Source organism: Astatotilapia calliptera, chromosome 9 (assembly GCF_964374335.1).
Source record: "Astatotilapia calliptera chromosome 9, fAstCal68.1, whole genome shotgun sequence".
In the NCBI taxonomy this organism is placed as follows: Eukaryota; Metazoa; Chordata; class Actinopteri; order Cichliformes; family Cichlidae; genus Astatotilapia; species Astatotilapia calliptera.
This window is the reverse complement of record NC_137430.1, coordinates 30,606,791-30,623,918: the sequence shown is the minus strand read 5'-3', so window position 1 is coordinate 30,623,918 and position 17,128 is coordinate 30,606,791. Positions and strand designations below refer to the sequence as shown.

Here is a 17,128-nt window from a genome sequence, read left to right as displayed (position 1 = left end):
GAGGTGGAGCGTGAGAGGTGGTTCCCTATTTTTTATTTTTGTTGTTGCTGGGAGTTGGAACCCTATTAGTTAGGTTGCTTAATATTTATGCTAAGTACTCTTTAAAATACCAGAATAGGGAGGATGGTGTAGGTTTAAGTTTATTAGATTGATCAGTATTGCTGAACTATGAAATATTTTTTTTTGCATACAGGTATAACAGAATAGCTTTAGTGTAGTTGTTGTTTTAAACTTGAGTATGAACTTATACAAAATGCAGCAAGATATTTAAAAAAAAACCAGTTTTGTTGATTAAAAAACACTATATCGGATTCATATCGGTATCGGCAGATATCCAAATTTATGATATCGGTATCGGTATTGGACATAAAAAAGTGGTATCGTGCCATCTCTAGACTAAACCAATCAGAGATAGTAAGGGGCGGGACCTCTCTGATTGGCCGTGGTCCAGTTGAAAGTGCAGGTGGAAGTGGGAGGTGAGTAGCTTGAATAAAGCGATATCGATTCATTAAATCCTGAATCGACTTTTAAATATAACTGTGTTTTGCCAGAAACGCCAGATTCTCAGATTAAAGCTCACAAAACCATTTCAACAACCACCAGCCAGCAAATGAGAGCAGGTACACGGATTCCACACAAAGACGTAAACACAGACCCGACGCATCAGAATCAGCTTTGTCTTTCTCGGCTTTCTCACCCGACGACCCGTAGACGGACACGCTGTCGGAGCTCTGTGTTTACGTCTTTTTGCGCTGATTCTGAGCTGCAGGTTTTGTCTCTCCAACCAAAATTCACCGAGCCAGCAGCAAAAGAAGCAGCAAACTGCGCTTCACATTTGATCAATGTCATCATGAATTTTGCTGTTTTGCTTCCACGACTATTAAAAATCACACTTCATGCACAGCTAGCTCTCTCTCTCTCTCTGTCTCTCTCTGTACTTCAAGAACAGTTTCCCGTCTCCAATCTCTGTTTTCTGTATTATTCATTCGTTTATTACCCAGCAGTCTACCGTTGTTTACAGCGCTGTCTTTTTCTTTTTTTTCACTTAAATGACCTCGGACAAGAAAGCCTAATTTTTCTGTTGTTCAATACTGAAGTAATTTAAACTTTATAGGCAGAATATTGCAGAATATTTTTAAGGTTATCTGCTATAAAAAGCCAGACCAGAAAAATCTCCTTCATGTTTTTCTGTGTTTTATTCTCAGTTGCTTTGACACAAAGGCATCTGCTGTGATGTTCACAATTCTGATGAAGTCTCACATGTATCAGTACTGATAAATGATCAGAATTATAATATTTCTGACTGTCTGAGGCTAAGTTGAATCGAATCGGGACTTTGAAAACCGGAATCGAACGGATTATAGAAATCAGTGATGATACCCAGCCCTAGTGAGCAGCCTAGGCACGACAGAAGTGGATGTAGCTGTAATAGGAAAAGAACTATTGATAACTTTTCTGTTAAGTTAAGGCCTGATCCTTCTGAAATTCATAGCCAGTGCTCTGACATGGTGTCATCAATCTTTGAAAGCTGAAAAAGCACAGTGTATCCAGAAAAACACATTATATTATATCAATTATTATATAATTTGTGTGCGCCTAACTTTTGTGCCGGTATGCCTAACTTTTTAAAGTTAGGCGTACCGGTACGCCCATGGCAAAAAGTTAGTCTAGAGCCTGTACTTTAAGAAAATCTACTGGAGCTCTCAACAGAAATTATTGTGAGCTGTGATTCTTTTCCCCACGCTGAGCCACTACAGCTGATTTTAGGGTTCCCACCTGCTCAATCCCACTTTAACCTCTTCCCTGCTCATGTTAAATAAATGGTAAATGGCCTGCATTTGTATAGCGCTTTTCTAGTCCCTAAGGACCCCAAAGCGCTTCACACTACATTCAGTCATTCACCCATTCACACACATGTTCCTGTTTAGAGGCAAAGTCACCCTCTACAGTGTAGGCAACAGAAAATACACATATGTTTTATTTTCCTTCATTTTCTACTTAACTGATTCAAACAGAGAACCTTTATTAGAAATAAATAGTTTGTACTTCATTTACTAATCTTATTTTATTATTACATTAATAAAGCACAAGGTTCAGTTAACTTTGGATAAAAAACATGTGGTTAAAAAGTTCTTCAAGGAGCTACTTTTAGTTTTTTACTCTGATTACATTTCAGAGCCTGTACTTTTTCACTGTTACTTAAGTAAAGAAGGTGAATGAATACTTTTACTGAAGTATTTTTAACACTAATATCTGTACTTCTAGTTAAGTATAGAGTAAATGTACTTTTGCCTCCTCTGATCATTTCTATAATATTATTTATATCAGTGATGGCCAAATGAAGCTTTCTGAAACACTGAAGCTTGTATTGAAAAAGGTTCATTACTCAAAGCTTTTCAACACAGTCCTCTTTGGTGACATCTGCTGGCCAAAAATATGAAGAGCAGCTTGAATCTACAAATTATAATATAGAGCTTCATTATAATTGCCCACTCTACAGAGCTCAGCTGACAGCTTCTGTCTGATATCGGGCTGCTGTTGTGGTGCTTTGAACGTGTATTTTTGGGGATGATGAAAAAAATGTTTTGTCTATTTGATTATTAATAATTTTGATGAATAAACCTTCCTTATTTTAACATGTGCTGTGGTCTCTAAAAAACAACATAATATACAACACAGTCATATAACAGGTTGGGAGGATGAGAGTTTTAGACGTGACTGATTATTTGGTGAAACTGTGATATTTTCCTCACCTCCTGTGTTGAGCTCATTGTTTCCTCTGTAGTGACTCAGCTGAGTCCAGATGGCTGAAAATGTTCCTCTGCTGCTCCGTCAGACTCTTCTCCTCCTGCTGATCAGCTGGGACACAAAACAGATCTTTGTTAGGCTCCACACTGCACTGGAGAGTCAAAGTGTCTCATATGTTCATCTGACAACACAAAGTACAAATTTCACTCTGATTGCTTGTAGAAATCTTGTGAGACGTGTTGTGCTGCAAAGTGAGGAAACTCTCTCACTCACTTATACTTCAGGAGGAACTTTGTGACATTGGCTCTAATATTCTAAGCAGCCCTTTACTATGACAGGGCCAGAAAGTCCTATTTGAAGGTTTGGGAGAAGGACCATGTTAAAGGTGGATTGGGGTTTATACACTTTGTTATGATACAGGTAAGGCTGTAAGAGCCTGAGAAGGTGGTCTGAATGAACCTCTAAAACCAGTTTTCAGCTAACGACTCTGCTTCAGTCTGGAAAACAGCAACTACAAGTTTTTAAAGACTCCATCAACAATTCACACCCAGCAACAGCCTGAACAGCTCCTCCTGTGGTTTCCACAAACAGGGACAGACCTGTTACTCCCCCACCCCACACTTTCAACTCCTTCAGCCCCCCAGTCCCACCACCTCCACCATTCCCCAACAACCAATGATTAAAGCTCATTGATCAAATGCTGTGATTGCAGCGACTCACTCACTGTCAACGGTAATCATGGCCATTGATTAATGAGCTTTGATCAGTGGTTTAAGTGCTTTCCTTCCTGCTTTGACTGCAGCTGTGTTTGACACAGGAAGACATTTTTACATTCTTCACGATTATACTTTATTCTTTTTGGGGGAAGTGCAGCTTTAAACCTTCATATGATTCAAGTAAATCCAACAAATCAATCTGGACGATCACAAGTGGGAAAAACTTCTGTAGACAAAATGAAATAAAACCCAACATTCAATCCACAACATGATTAAAAACATGATTCTCCCAAATCACCAGGAGCTGCACATTAACCACCACAATATATTTTATTCTCTGTGCTTTCAAATATGAACACTGTTTACTTTCATCTGTGTTTCATTAGTTTTTGTTAACATCTTCCTGTGCATCACTTTACAGCAGCCACACTGATTAAAATGAGACTTTGTAGGAGTTCACTTCCTCTCATGTGTTCATCCACAGCAGCTGGACAATAAAGTTTATTGTGACCCTGATACTGCAGCAGATCGCTCTCATCCATTTCCTGTTATCACTTCAAATAGAAACGAGGCTGTAGAGGTTTGGTGCAGGCAGAAAAACAGCTGCAGGGACAATGAAAAGACTTTTCTGCTCCAACTTCTCCCAGCATGCTGAGCTAATGATTAGTTTGTGTTTTTCTCCAAACACTCTCTCACTCTTCTCTCAACGTGTTCACAATAAACTGTGAACAGACACCGAGGAGAGCAGCAGAAGACCTCATTCAGGAGCTAAACTCAACATGAACTGAACTCACAGTAAAGTTAGCTCGGTGCTTACCTTTAGATGAGCCCACAAACCGAGAGAAACTCCGCGATGAAGCTGCAACTCTTTCCAAACACAGGAAACAGATCAGGGAGCAGAGACCCACGTGGTTCACGCTGATCTCAGCTACGATCCAGGAGACAAGGGTGGGCAGATCGATGCAGATATCGATCCAAACGCTGGTTTAGTTTGTTTTATCATCCAAAATCAGGATTTTACTCGCTTAGGATGAAACGGTAACTCCGTCTGCGTAAACTGTGTCCAGCATGTGATCCCGGAACAGACTTCTTCTTCTTTGTATTGGTTATTGGCGGTTGTCAAACACCAAAATGGTGCATTACCGCCACCAACTGGTGTGGAGTGAAACGTCGACATCAGAATCCTCCCTCAATGTATACTCTGTTTTAAAAACTGGAATAAGGCCTGACAACTTTCACTTCTTGAACCCTTTTGCATTAAACTTACGTTTTGAACAGCAGGCGCGTCAACATTATCCCCCTATTCAGCTTCTCGGCGACTCAAAGGTTTGACAGTCACCAATAGTAGTGATCAAACCAGTATGTCCAAATCTTATTCCAGATATGACCACCTCCTCTCTCCTACTCCTTCCTGTGCTTCTCATTTCTCCTACCCTCCTTAAATTTTTATACAACCATCGTCCCCTCCTTTCTTCCTCCCACTGTTTTTGTCATGTTTCCTTTATTTCTTGCCTTATTATACTCGTTATCTCTGTCTGACAGAAGTTAATAGCCAGTTCAGTTAACCCATGTTTTGTGGCTTTCTTCACAACTCTGTCGTTTCATTTCCTCTGACTCCATAGTGAGCTGGAATCCATAAAAAGCCAACTATAAGTCCCATCATGTGTATTTCGTTAAATGTTTGCTGAACCTCTGTTAGTACATCTGCTCTACTTTCTGAGTGGCTACACTGTAAACTGGCCAATGAAGAGCTTCAGTCTGAACAAATGCCTGATTGTAACGGTCACATGTCTTCTACCCACTGAACAGCTGACAGTACTGGAAGCATTTCTCCAGTGTGTACTGACGGTCCACCATTGATCCTTTTCAGGGACCACAAATGCTACCCCGGTTTGACTGGCTGTATTCTTTGATGCACCTGTATATATTTGTACATAATTATAATACTGATCAATGTAAGTCTGTACTGTATGTAAGTTTAAATTAAATTCCCTATTCCTGTTCTTCTTCTCATGTAATGTGAAATCTACTGTGGCATCAGTATATTTGGCTCCAGGGGAATTTATCATCTTTCTGTCTGGTTGGGTTTTTTTTTTTTAGCATCTATTTTTTATTATTTGGTAAGAGTGAATTCTGGTCCACACTAGTTAGTGGTGGCAATGCCCCACCTCCTTATTTGCAAAACGTCAAAAAAAAGTGAGCATGCACCAGGAGAGGAAGACTGTGTCCAAATTCAGGGGATTGATACTTCAAATGCCGTATTTGTAGGCAATTATGTCACAGCGATGCGATGAAGGCTTTTCAAAGTCGAAGAGTCCTCCGAATGTGGTGACGAACGTGTCCTACTTTTCCACACATTTCAAGGATGGGTCTGGTGTATCCTTTGTGGCCCACCATATCCGAGGATTCACTGCAAGTCATACAGGAGAATTTTTCTCATAAGAATACCAAACGAAGTAGGAGTTAATGCTGGAGAGGAATACACTATTAAATTAAGTATATGAAAATCTGGTTGTATAAAAGTTACATTTTTGTAGCGGTTGTGTTGTTAGACTTTGGGCATTTGCATATGGTTTTTACAAAATTAATATAATCTTTGTAAAAACTGCTCGTAAACTAGCTTGTATGGTGGGTCTTGTGATTTTTCATGTATTGCCGCTAACACACAGCTGATTTTGATTTTTAGAATTAACCTTTTTGTGATATGCTTTGGTACCAAAGAGCAAACGGCTCAATTTATTAAAATCAGGCAATAACAATAACCTCTTCACTGGGGTGAAGAATCCAGCCACTGTGGCATGGAGGTACAAGAATAAATCAATTTACACATCATATTGATTTGGGTACAATTTATTAACCCTCATGCTGTACAGAACCTGTGGTGTTGTTAAGGTTCAAAATTGAGGAAGGAGAGTACAAACCACCCTTGGTCCAGAAGCTCTTGGTCAAACAATGATTTTTAATTCACACGTGGGAAGATCACTAGAAACAGCAATTGATCTTCAACTTAATCAAAGCATAAACAGATATTTATACCGTCAGGGCTTAAATTTAATGACGCCCCTTCAACGTCACAGATACATTTTATACATAGATCAAATCAAAACCACAATGACTTTTGACACCGTTTAAAAGAACAATTGTCTTCTATCTTCATAACAGGTGCTTCCTGTCACTGCCGGATGCTCGCCTGTCATCCTGACACCTCAGCAGCAGTTCTGCGACAAACTGCTCTTTTTGCAACCCCAAGCAAAACATGATTAAACTTTCACCTATAAATGATTCTCTAACTGAGTGTGTGTGTGTGTGTGTGTCTGTGTGCTAACCACAATTGCACCCTGTTTCACCTCGCGACCAACTCCTGACCTCTAACCAGACAGAGAGACAGAAGCCGCTCTGATATGTAACAACTGAAACTATGTATGTGTCCTCTACTAAATAAATGTTTTAATCAAGAACCCCTACTAAAAGCTTAATACAAGAATATGAACATATAAAAGATATTAAAATGAACTGTTGTGTAAGCATGTATTGCAATTCCTTCTATGTTCTAGTTTTCCCTCAGCATGGATCATCTAGACACTCTCACTAGGTGAAGCTTTAGACCATTAATGAACCTGAACATCAACTCAAATAAGCACAGATATGCATTGTGTATAAAATAGTTAGAACTGCACCTGGAATACAAAGTTAACATTATCATAAACATCTTAAGGCCATCTTAAAGCTATCTGTTACATTGTTAAAGCAATGATCAATTTGAATAACCTAGTAATTCAAATGGCCTCGTCTGGCCTAAACTACAGATTATATTATTAATGCAATGGTAATAATGATGATTATTTAACAATAGCAGTAAAATAATTTCCCTGCTCCACAGTGTCCAGATTGTAGATGGATTTAGGGATAGATATTTGATGGCACCTGTGTGTGCTGCTTGCCGTCAGCTGTTACCTGCTTTGTTTTTGCTAGCTTTGTTTACATCTGTTTTCTTCAAAAATGTCTGTACACTTCTGGTTTATGACTTCCAATCGCTACTAAATATCAGAGCCACTGAGGTAGAGCAATCCCGACTGGCCCAAGGACGTGAAGATTTTCATATCCCACCTGTGTTCGAGACTGTACCACTGTTCCTCCGGTGCGATCCACAATGCCATCCCACCAGGAAGAAATGTCAAAGAAGGCGAGGGCAACAGGGCAGTGTATTGGTAAAATTCAAAAATTGCATGGCTGCTTCACCAACGGCTAATCCTTACGCTCTTCTGAACAAATTTGCCCCGGAGATCAAGTTGTTCATCTACGGGCGATCCCTGGAATTGGTGCACCTATTGGAATTGGCCAGCAACCCTGTATTAGCTAGATTGACTCTGGTTAATGCGAGGTGCTAAAAAAAGATAAAACCTTTATTTTGAACGACTTCTTCACCACTCATCGCTTAAATCTTCTTCTGGTGACGGAAACTTGGCTAAACTTGGGTGAGTTAAGCTCGCTTTCGGATGTTGTCCCTCCAGGCTGTGAATATCTGAAGTCGCCATGAACTACTGGCCAGGCTGGAGGGCTCGCCATAGTTAATAAAACTATTTCAACTGTCAGCATTGGAATGCTCTTCTGCTAGATTAGGGGATACATTGTCCTCAAAAACCTAAATTTTTTGTGGGGTTCCCCAGGGGTCCATTCTTGGCACAGTTCTCTTTTCAATTTATATCCTCTCTATGCGCTCAATTTTTTAAAAAACATGGCATCTCACACCATTGTTATGCAGACAACTCACGGATTTACCTGCCACTGAAACATAAATCTGTGAGTCCTTTGAAGGGATTGCTGGATTGTTTGGAGGATGTTAAGGCGTGGATGGCTTTAAATGTTCTCAGTTTAAACGAACAGAAAACAAAGATCATTGTGTTTGGTCCCTGTGACCACTACGACTTTGGGCCCTTAGGAATTTATTTTGAAAGAGCCCTTGGGAGGAACCTAGGAGTGAGCTTTGATAGTAATCTAACATTTGATAAACATATTAATGCTGTCATCAAGACCAGTTTCTTTCATCTTCAGCTACTTGCAAAGTGAAGCCAATTCTCTGTTTTAGAGACTTTGAGATAGCTATTCATGCCTTCATTTCATCTCACCTCGACTTATTTAATAGTCTTTACTCTGGTGTTAGTCTGTCATCAGTTAGCCGACTGCAGCTAGTCCAAACGCTGCAGCACAGTTACTAACTGGCACATGGAACTACTTTGAACACCGGCGCCCCCGTGCGTGGCAGCTTGTTACAGCAGCTCCGCTCATTCTCAGCTTCTTTCTTATCTCCTCTTTACTTTTGCCATTTTTTTTTTGTATCTAAAGTTTCAGCTGTTAGATTCTGCAGTCATGGACTACCGTTTTGTGCTAGTCTTGGTTGTCTTTCTCTGTTTTTTTTCTCAACTTTTGTTGGCCGTGTTTGGGAACCCGGCACATGGATATGGATCCTTTGTTTAGTGTAGGTATCAGCTGTTACCGCTGCGTCCCGCAGCAGAGCTGCCGGTGGACAAACACGACATTCCCAGCAAGCTGAGAAGGACACAACGTGGGTGTCGTGCTGGGAGGGAGCGCTGTCGGCAGAGAAGGAGACGCTACAGACCATCTGCCCCTTCTGTAATCACTGGAAACGTAAGATCTTTACCAGGCACGTTCAGAGGGGGGGCGCAAGGGGCTTGAGCACCCGTCCCTTTCCTGATGGGAGCCCAAAGTGCCCGTTTGTTGAGGCATTTTTTTTATGTGTGTGTACTTGTGGAGTCCTGTCTGTGCCCCTCAAAAATAATATTTAACTATCAATCATAGTTTTTGCTAAATAAAAGGATCTGACTTGCATCAGTCACATGATCGCCATTAACCAATGATTGCCCTTGATGGCAAAACGCTCTGGTTACGAGCGTTCTGCTACATGGACCAGTTGTTGGAGAGGTATTCCAGTATAAAAATAATAATAAGCACAATTGGAATGTTTTGCTGCTGTCAGAAATTTATTATAGATTAAGTGCAGGAGTTGTTAGGTGTGGATAATTACATAATAGTTAATTGCAATAGCAAGTTGTGCCTTGTTCTCAAATGGACACCAAGTGGAGAGTGATAGATGAGATGAGGGGATGTCATATACTGGCATGAATTCAAAATTCTGCTCCTCACATACAAGGTCTTAAATAATCAGGCCCCGTCTTATCTTAATGACCTTGTAGTACCATATCACCTTATTAGAGCACTTTGCTCTCGCACTGCAGGCTTACTTGTTGTTCCTAGAGTATTTAAAAGTAGAATGGGAGGGAGAGCCTTCAGTTTTCAGGCCCCTCTTCTGTGGAACCAGCTTCCAGTTTGGATTCGGGAGACAGACACTATCTCTACTTTCAGTTCTGTTCTAGGATGCCCTCTGGACCTAGAGGTGGTGAGTGACAGGAGAATGGTGGCTAAGCTGTCATCCCTGTTGGACAACATCTCCAACCCCATGCAGGAGACTCTGACAGCTCTGAGCAGCTCCTTCAGTGGCTGCGGCACCTACGATGTGGGACGGAGAGATTTCGCAGGTCTTTCCTCCCCACTGCCATCAGACTCCACAAGAAAGACTTCAACTGACCAAGCACACACATCCACACATGTGGATTCGATTGTATGTAGTATTTTATTTCATTCTATTCTATTGTGTACAGTATCTCATGGATGTATTATTCCAGTGTTTTTTCTCAAAATTTTCTATGCAACTTTGCACTGTCCACTGCTGTAACAAAACAAATTTCCCACACGTAGGATTAATAAAGGTTATCTTATTTTATGCAACCAAGACTACATATCTCCCATACTGGCAACCTTACACTGGCTGCCAGTTAGGTTTTGAATTAATTTTAAGATTTTATTATGTGTTTTTAAGGCGTTGCATGGGTTAGCACCCTCATACCTATCTGATCTTTTAAATTGGTTCGCTCCTATAAGATCACTGAAGTCTGTGGATCAGATGCTCTTAGCTGTCCCAAGGTCCAGATTAAACATAGAGGATAAGAAAGGTCTGGCCTCTCTTATCTGGAAACAAAATTAACAAAATTGATTGAAAAACCTGTTGCAAAAATTCATTTTCGTTTTGTTTTGTGAAGCTACAAACTGATGAACTAGATTACTGGTAGAATGATGTATAGAATGATTTAGAATGATGTTTTTTCTACAGTTGACAGGCTAACAAACCCTCCTGTGTCAGTGGCAGCTGAACTTCATTCGACCATGACCTGTAATGACTTTGCCAAATTCTTCACAGAAAAAATCCAAAAGATTAGACAAGCAATTGGTACATCAACAGCAGATTCAGGATATGTACTGTGTCCACTGAAAAACTGTTTAAACACTAGAGGTGGGAATCACCATACATCCCGCGATACGATATTATCACAATACTTAACGCACGATACGATATTATTGCAATTTTTTAAAATATTTTGCGATATTCAGATTCTGTACATAAAAGTAAACTTTATCAATATTCATTTTATCTAATATCAAAGTCTCACACTCAGTCTTTCTCTCATTTCAGTTTTATTGTTGACAAACTGAACGGTTTGTATTACAGTCTAGTCCAACTTAACTGAATGCAACAATCTGGTACAATTATAGCTATTCTGAACTATGCAATTTATGAAAACTATGCAGCCCATTCAGCAACTGAAGAATTAGAAAGTAAATTAAAACAAAATATAATTTTACATTAAGTAAAAAAGTTTTAAACTTAATTAAAATAAAACATGTCTTAAATTAAAATAAGTAAACTGTCATGTTTATTGCTGCCAAAAAAAAAAGTTAAACACATTTGGACAGTGAAGGAATGTCAGGATTCTTGCTCAGAAAAAGGAGCTGATCAACATGCTCTGAAGTAAGAGCATGTTCCAGTCCACAAAAACTTTTTTTGTAACAAAATATCTCTGACGGCACTGAGCAGCTCCTTCAGTGGCTGCGGCACCTACGATGTGGGACGGAGAGATTTCGCAGGTCTTTCCTCCCCACTGCTGTCAGACTCCACAAGAAAGACTTTTGCAGCTGATTTGCAGCAGTTGTACTTTTGTATTTTCTTATTCAGTTGTATATAGCATTTGTATTCTATTTTATTCTATTCTATTATTCTATTGTATTTTATTTCATTTTATTGCATTCCAGTGTTTTCTAATTTCTGCTACATAACTTTGCACTTTTGCTGTAACGAAACAAATTTCCCACCTGTGGGACTAATAAAGGTCATCTTATCTTATCTAACTGTGACATGAGCACCACAGTCACTGTGCACCTGTCACACACTGTTCTTTACTTTAAATCCATCACAGTTCAGCAAACTAACCTGTTTATCCTGCACTAACCTGCAGAGGATCTTCATGCAGTCTTTAAATAACACAGTTAATCTGCCTCAGATTGTTTTGCAGCATCTTTCACAACCTGAAAAAACATAATGTCACATGTACAGACCCAATATCTGATTTCAACACATGAGGACTTACATGTAAGCTTTAATCTGCAGTTGATCAAATCCCACTGAGCAGTCCTTCCCTTTAAATCTAACCTCTCTTTTTCCTCTCCTGTCCTGTGTGTCTTATCTTTCTCCATCTCTGAGTGAAGTTAGCTCTCTTTCTTTTCTCTCCCTGTGATGTACAGCAGCTGGACCTTTAGCCAGCAATACACTGTGAGACAAACTGCACACAAACAGTTTGTGTGTTTGCTGATGTTTGTTGATAGAAACGCTGCATTTGAAATTACCTGTTTGTTCAGGTGCTGTGCAAAAAAGAAAGAAGAACAACGTCTCACTTTAACTCCTGACTATGACTCACAGTTTTGCCTCTTTCATCTCTTTTTATGTTTCATACCCTGGTGATTAGTACACGATCAGGATTATTTCATGTGTTACTTTTCAGGCTCAAATCAGTTTGATATTTGATGCCCTTAGTGATGAAATAACTCCCCTCAAATTCCTAAAAACAAAAGTAAAAAATCTGTTTTCTAAATGCAATAAAATACAGATTTGTTTTTTAATGTGGGGAGTAAAAGTAAGGAAAATAAGGAAAAAATATTTTAAAGTGTTTAAACATTCATAAATTATTTTTAACACCAGGTTGGATGTAATGTGTTAGAACTACCAGCAGGTGGTGATAAGAGACCTTTAAGGTGTTTGGTGCCACACTCCACCTTCAGGTTTAAAACTAGTGTTAATGGAGGGAGTTTGAAGGTTGAGTTTGTTCCACGACTGCATTTCACTCACTGCCTCTGTTTGTATCTCTGTCACTGCAGGACCAACATGGAGCGAGAAGTCAGCGCTCTCAGGAGGCCGACAAACCTCACAAAAGAAAGGGAGAGAAAACATACACCTGTGATGAGTGTGGGAAGGATTTTACTGAGAAGTCTACACTAAAACGTCATCAGGTCATCCACACTGGAGAGAAACCGTTCAGCTGTGAGTTGTGTGGAAAGTCTTTTTCCTGGAAGCGTTCCCTGAAAAATCACCAACTCATCCACAGTGGAGTTAAAGCGTACAGCTGTGATCAGTGTGGCAGAGCTTTTACTCACAGTAGCAGCTTACAGAATCATCTAGTTACCCACTCTGGAATTAAGGCATACAGCTGTGACTTTTGTGGAAAAAACTTCAGCCAGATAGAGAGCCGAAATATACACCTACGCATTCACACTGGACATGATGTGTACTGCTGTGATCAGTGTGGCAAACAGTTTATAACCAACACGCATTTACAACAACACATGTTTACCCACACTGAGGAGAGACCTTATAAATGTGACCTGTGTGAGAAGACTTTTAAAGCTCCACATCACCTGAGACGACACCAACAGATCCACACCAGAAAGAGACTCTCCAAGTGCAGTTACCGTGAGGTATGTATTTATATTTTTATCTTGTCATTTTAGCCTGACTGTTTGGAACAACTCTGCTCATTAAACTGTGTTAGCATGTTAGCAATTCTACTGCATGGAAAAGCAGCTCTGAGTGATTATTCAAATTTACATTTCAGTTATGATTTTTGTTTACACGATCATGAAAAACTAAAAGTGCTGAAAATTGATAATTCATGTGTTATTTAACGTTTCCTGGTATATCATAACATGGTTTTTATTTCCGCATAGATGGCATTTTGTTTACAGCGGCTCGTTCCTCTGTCAGGTGTACATGGAATAAAATAAAACACAAATGAAAATAAGTACAAAACCAAACATTCAGTAATCTTCTATTATGGTTAACAAAGTTGTATCGGTTTTGTAATATTGTAGCAGTAGTATCATTGCTTGTTTTTAACTTTAGTACTTTTAGACACTAGTGTTAAAATACTAATTTAATGTTATAATTGCAGTGTCATGGGGGTAGTAGTGTTTTTGTTGTCCCAGTCAGCTGAGTGCTTTAAATGCACAGTTACAGTGTCATTAATGCAGTATTGTCAGAATCAGAATTTATTGATCCTACGGGAAATTATGTTGGTTACAGTGCTCCAGTACAAGCAGTAGCAAAAACAGACAACACAAGAAGGAAGAAATAGCACAATATACACACACACACACACACACTATTGCCACAAGCAGGAATGACTTTCTGTGCCATTCAGGGGTGCTCTTTGGTAATGTCAGTCTCTCATTGAACGTGCTCCTGTGGCTAGCAAGCATGTCATGGAGTGGGTGGGAGGAATTATCAATTCAATTTCAATTAGATTAATCAGATATTAATAACACATATGATTCAGTGCAGAGAGGTCTATTAATATATAGTGAGTGAGAAAGGGGACTGGAAGGGGAAAACGCAATGCATTATGGGAATCCAACATTGTCTTTATCCTGGATAACATTCACCTCTCCGACACTACCCTAAGGGAGTCCAGCTCCATCCCAACAACATTGCTGGCCTTGCAGCAACTGTAACATGCACTGGTTGGCGCATGCACACAATTTTTTTTTTTTAAATTTTAAATTAGTATTATTGCAGTGTTACATTAGTAGTTTAGTTTTAGTTTTTGTGTTGGTAGCCTTTAAATTACCCTGAAAATATTAGTGTGGTAGTACTTCAGTGTAACTCAGATGTTACTGTAACATGAAATAAGTATTACTGTAGTATTATGGTGGTAGTATTGTAGTTATTGCAGCCCAGTAAACTGAGCATGTTAACTGAAACAGTAATTGGACGTCTGCAGAGATGTTCTTTAGTTCAGGCAACGTTCAGGATAAAAATGTTGAAGGACTGACTTACACTGTCTTTGTGTCTTTGTTTAGAAGCAGAGCGACACAGATGGATCCAGTTCTCAACCCTGTCATCACTGTGGTGGTGGGAAAGACTTTTTTTGCGACCTTTGTGGAAAAACTTACATTCGAAAAGACGGGCTTCAAGAACATCAGCGTAAACACACTGGAGATAAAATGATAAAATGCAAAGAATGTGGGAGAAGCTTCACCAGATTAAGGGACTTAAAACATCATGAACTCATTCACAGTGGTGTTAAAAAGCACCTCTGTGATCAGTGTGGGTCATCCTTCATCACTGCAGGCAACCTTAAAAGACACAAACGAGTCCACACAGGAGAGAAACCATACAAGTGCAGATACTGTGACAAAAGCTTCTCACAATCAGCTAATCGTAACTATCCTGAACGTGCACACATGGAAGGAAACTACAGCTGTGACCAGTGTGACAAGAGCTTCAGGAATCTCAGTTCATACTCCAGACACAAACGATCCCACGTTACTAATAAACTGTTTCACTGTTACCAATGTGCCACCACATTCACTAAATTATCTGCTCTGTGCAAACATCAGCGTGATCACTCAGGGCTGAAATCACTCCCATCACTGTGAATCTGCAGAGACAGAAAGATCCTCTTCTAGTTTCAGTGTCAGAGTTAAAACCCTTGAGATCAGGCTCCAAAGAGTTCATCAAAGCTATCCAAGTTACATGGTTTATTAAAATAATCACATTACAGCATTTACATTCATGTTAGACTACTTTTAATTAACTGCTTTAGCCCACAATGAAAAAAAAAACCCCATTTTGTTCATGACCTGTGTAGGATCATGAACAAAACTAACTCGGGATCTCGCAAAAGTTTCATACATCTCCGAAAACATCGGAGCACTTTTGCAAGTATGTGATGTCTTGTAAACCGAGCAGATATCTGACGTTTGCACAACTACAATCACGCCTCAAAATATCTTAAAAGTGTATTTTCTGACCCAGAAAGAGTAATATTACAACTAAGTAGCTGCTGCCATTGTTGGAATTCAACTTTTGTTGAAACGTTTCTGAAAGGTTGCAGATCTGGAACCACTCTTTCCTCTGGCAGGTCTGCCATCTGTTGTTGGCTGGGTTTTCCTCCATTCAGTTTACAGAATAAACATTTTGCACAGTTGAAACTCCATTTGTTATCCGAAACGTTCTTTCTAAAACAATATCTGGGAAACATGCTCTTTGGCCATTCTTCTCGAGAATCTCATTTGCCTTTGTTCTCTATTTTTCTCTCAGTTTAAATGAAAAAGTTTGAATCAGAAATTTAATGTTAGCTGGCATTATTAACTCCTGCAAATACTGCAGTTCCTCCATAGCATTTCAACACTCCTGACTATATAGTCAAGTCCAGTCAAGTCAAATGTATTTATATAGCACATTGAAAACAGCAACTGTTGACCAAGGGGCTGTACATTTAAGATCATCAAAAGAGATAAAAACATAGGACGACATGATAAAAGTTAAAAGGAATCATAAAATTAGAAGATTTGAGTAAGAAGTAAGATAAAAGTAGTACAAACTCATCCTGATTTAAAAGCCAAGGAATAAAAGTGGGTTTTTTAGACGGGTTTAAAAAGTGTCCAGTGTTGGAGAGGTCCTGATGTGAAGTTTGTTCCACAATTTAAAAGCAGTCACAGCAACGGCCCGGTCTCCTCTGTGTTTAATCTGGACCTCGGGACAGCTGAGAGCATCCACAGACCTCAGTGATCTTACAGGAGTGTACCAATTTAAAAGATCAGAAAGGTTGTTTTTTTCCTGCCTTGTTTGGTATCATTGTTTTTAGTTCAAACTCACGTGTCTAAATATAGTTATTGTTGTACTAACACAAGATTCCTGAAATCACATAAAAAAAACATAAAACCTAGCAGTATTTTTTTTTACTGTAAAAACCACAGACATGTTCAGTAAATTATTTTAGAACTTGAAATGCAAATATAAATTGTACACTTTTAAAACTTATGCACACATTGTGTAAATATATACAGTTATTTATCTAAAAATGCAGCCAATGCACACCTGGCATTTTTTTTATTTTTATTTTGTACAACCATTTAAAAATATTAATATAACTAAAATGAGAGAACAAACAGGGGCCCGTTCTTCGTACCTCGCTAAGTAGGTTAGCTGGATTAGATTGTTGACGATTTCGCGTGATCTTGGATCGTTCGGTTCCCCGAAGCTCATCCGGGACTTGCTGCCATAGCAACAGAGCCGTAAGCGTAAACCTGCTCGGGAGCAAACAGGATTAGATCGCGGCCACGCAGGTATGTCCGCTTCATTTATACGAAAGCAACAGCGATATCCCACCACTGTTTCACCATAAATAAATAACATCAATGTAACTAAAGATAGTGCAGCACCTGATCCATTTATTGATTTCACACAGATACATACAGGT

The 17,128-nt window shown here is 39.3% G+C and overlaps 2 protein-coding genes across 10 annotated transcripts in view; one reads left to right on the top strand and one right to left on the bottom strand.

The window, feature by feature from the left end:
- The window catches only part of LOC113029484 (uncharacterized), a 126,181-nt gene that overhangs the window by 49,424 nt on the left and 59,629 nt on the right, over positions 1-17,128 (bottom strand). Inside the window, exons 1-2 of one of the 9 annotated variants that reach the window (XM_080306664.1) lie at positions 4,282-4,581; positions 2,754-2,859 (exon numbers count right to left, since the gene is read on the bottom strand). The exons of 7 other annotated variants lie outside the window; for them this stretch is intronic. In XM_080306664.1, coding sequence (XP_080162790.1) covers positions 2,754-2,771 — 18 coding nt within the window. In that variant the 5' untranslated portion in view covers positions 2,772-2,859; positions 4,282-4,581. Of the gene's footprint in view, positions 1-2,753; positions 2,860-4,281; positions 4,582-17,128 lie in introns of those variants that run through there. One more of the 9 variants, XM_080306662.1, reaches the window with a different exon arrangement.
- On the top strand, positions 7,691-15,857 carry LOC113029483 (uncharacterized). The gene is made up of 4 exons (XM_026180370.2): positions 7,691-7,845; positions 8,974-9,110; positions 12,691-13,343; positions 14,724-15,857. The coding sequence occupies exons 1-4, from the start codon at positions 7,691-7,693 to the stop codon at positions 15,300-15,302; spliced, it is 1,524 nt and encodes a 507-aa protein (XP_026036155.2). The 3' UTR covers positions 15,303-15,857.

What these genes read in the sequence shown, in the direction of transcription:
- LOC113029483 (XM_026180370.2), top strand. Translation starts at nt 7,691, where the DNA reads ATGGCTGCTTCACCAACGGCTAATCCTTACGCTCTTCTGAACAAATTT. An exon ending in TTGACTCTGGTTAATGCGAG is followed by an intron (nt 7,846 to 8,973) that starts GTGCTAAAAAAA and finishes TGCGTCCCGCAG; the next exon opens with CAGAGCTGCCGGTGGACAAA. An exon ending in CTTCTGTAATCACTGGAAAC is followed by an intron (nt 9,111 to 12,690) that starts GTAAGATCTTTA and finishes TTGAAGGTTGAG; the next exon opens with TTTGTTCCACGACTGCATTT.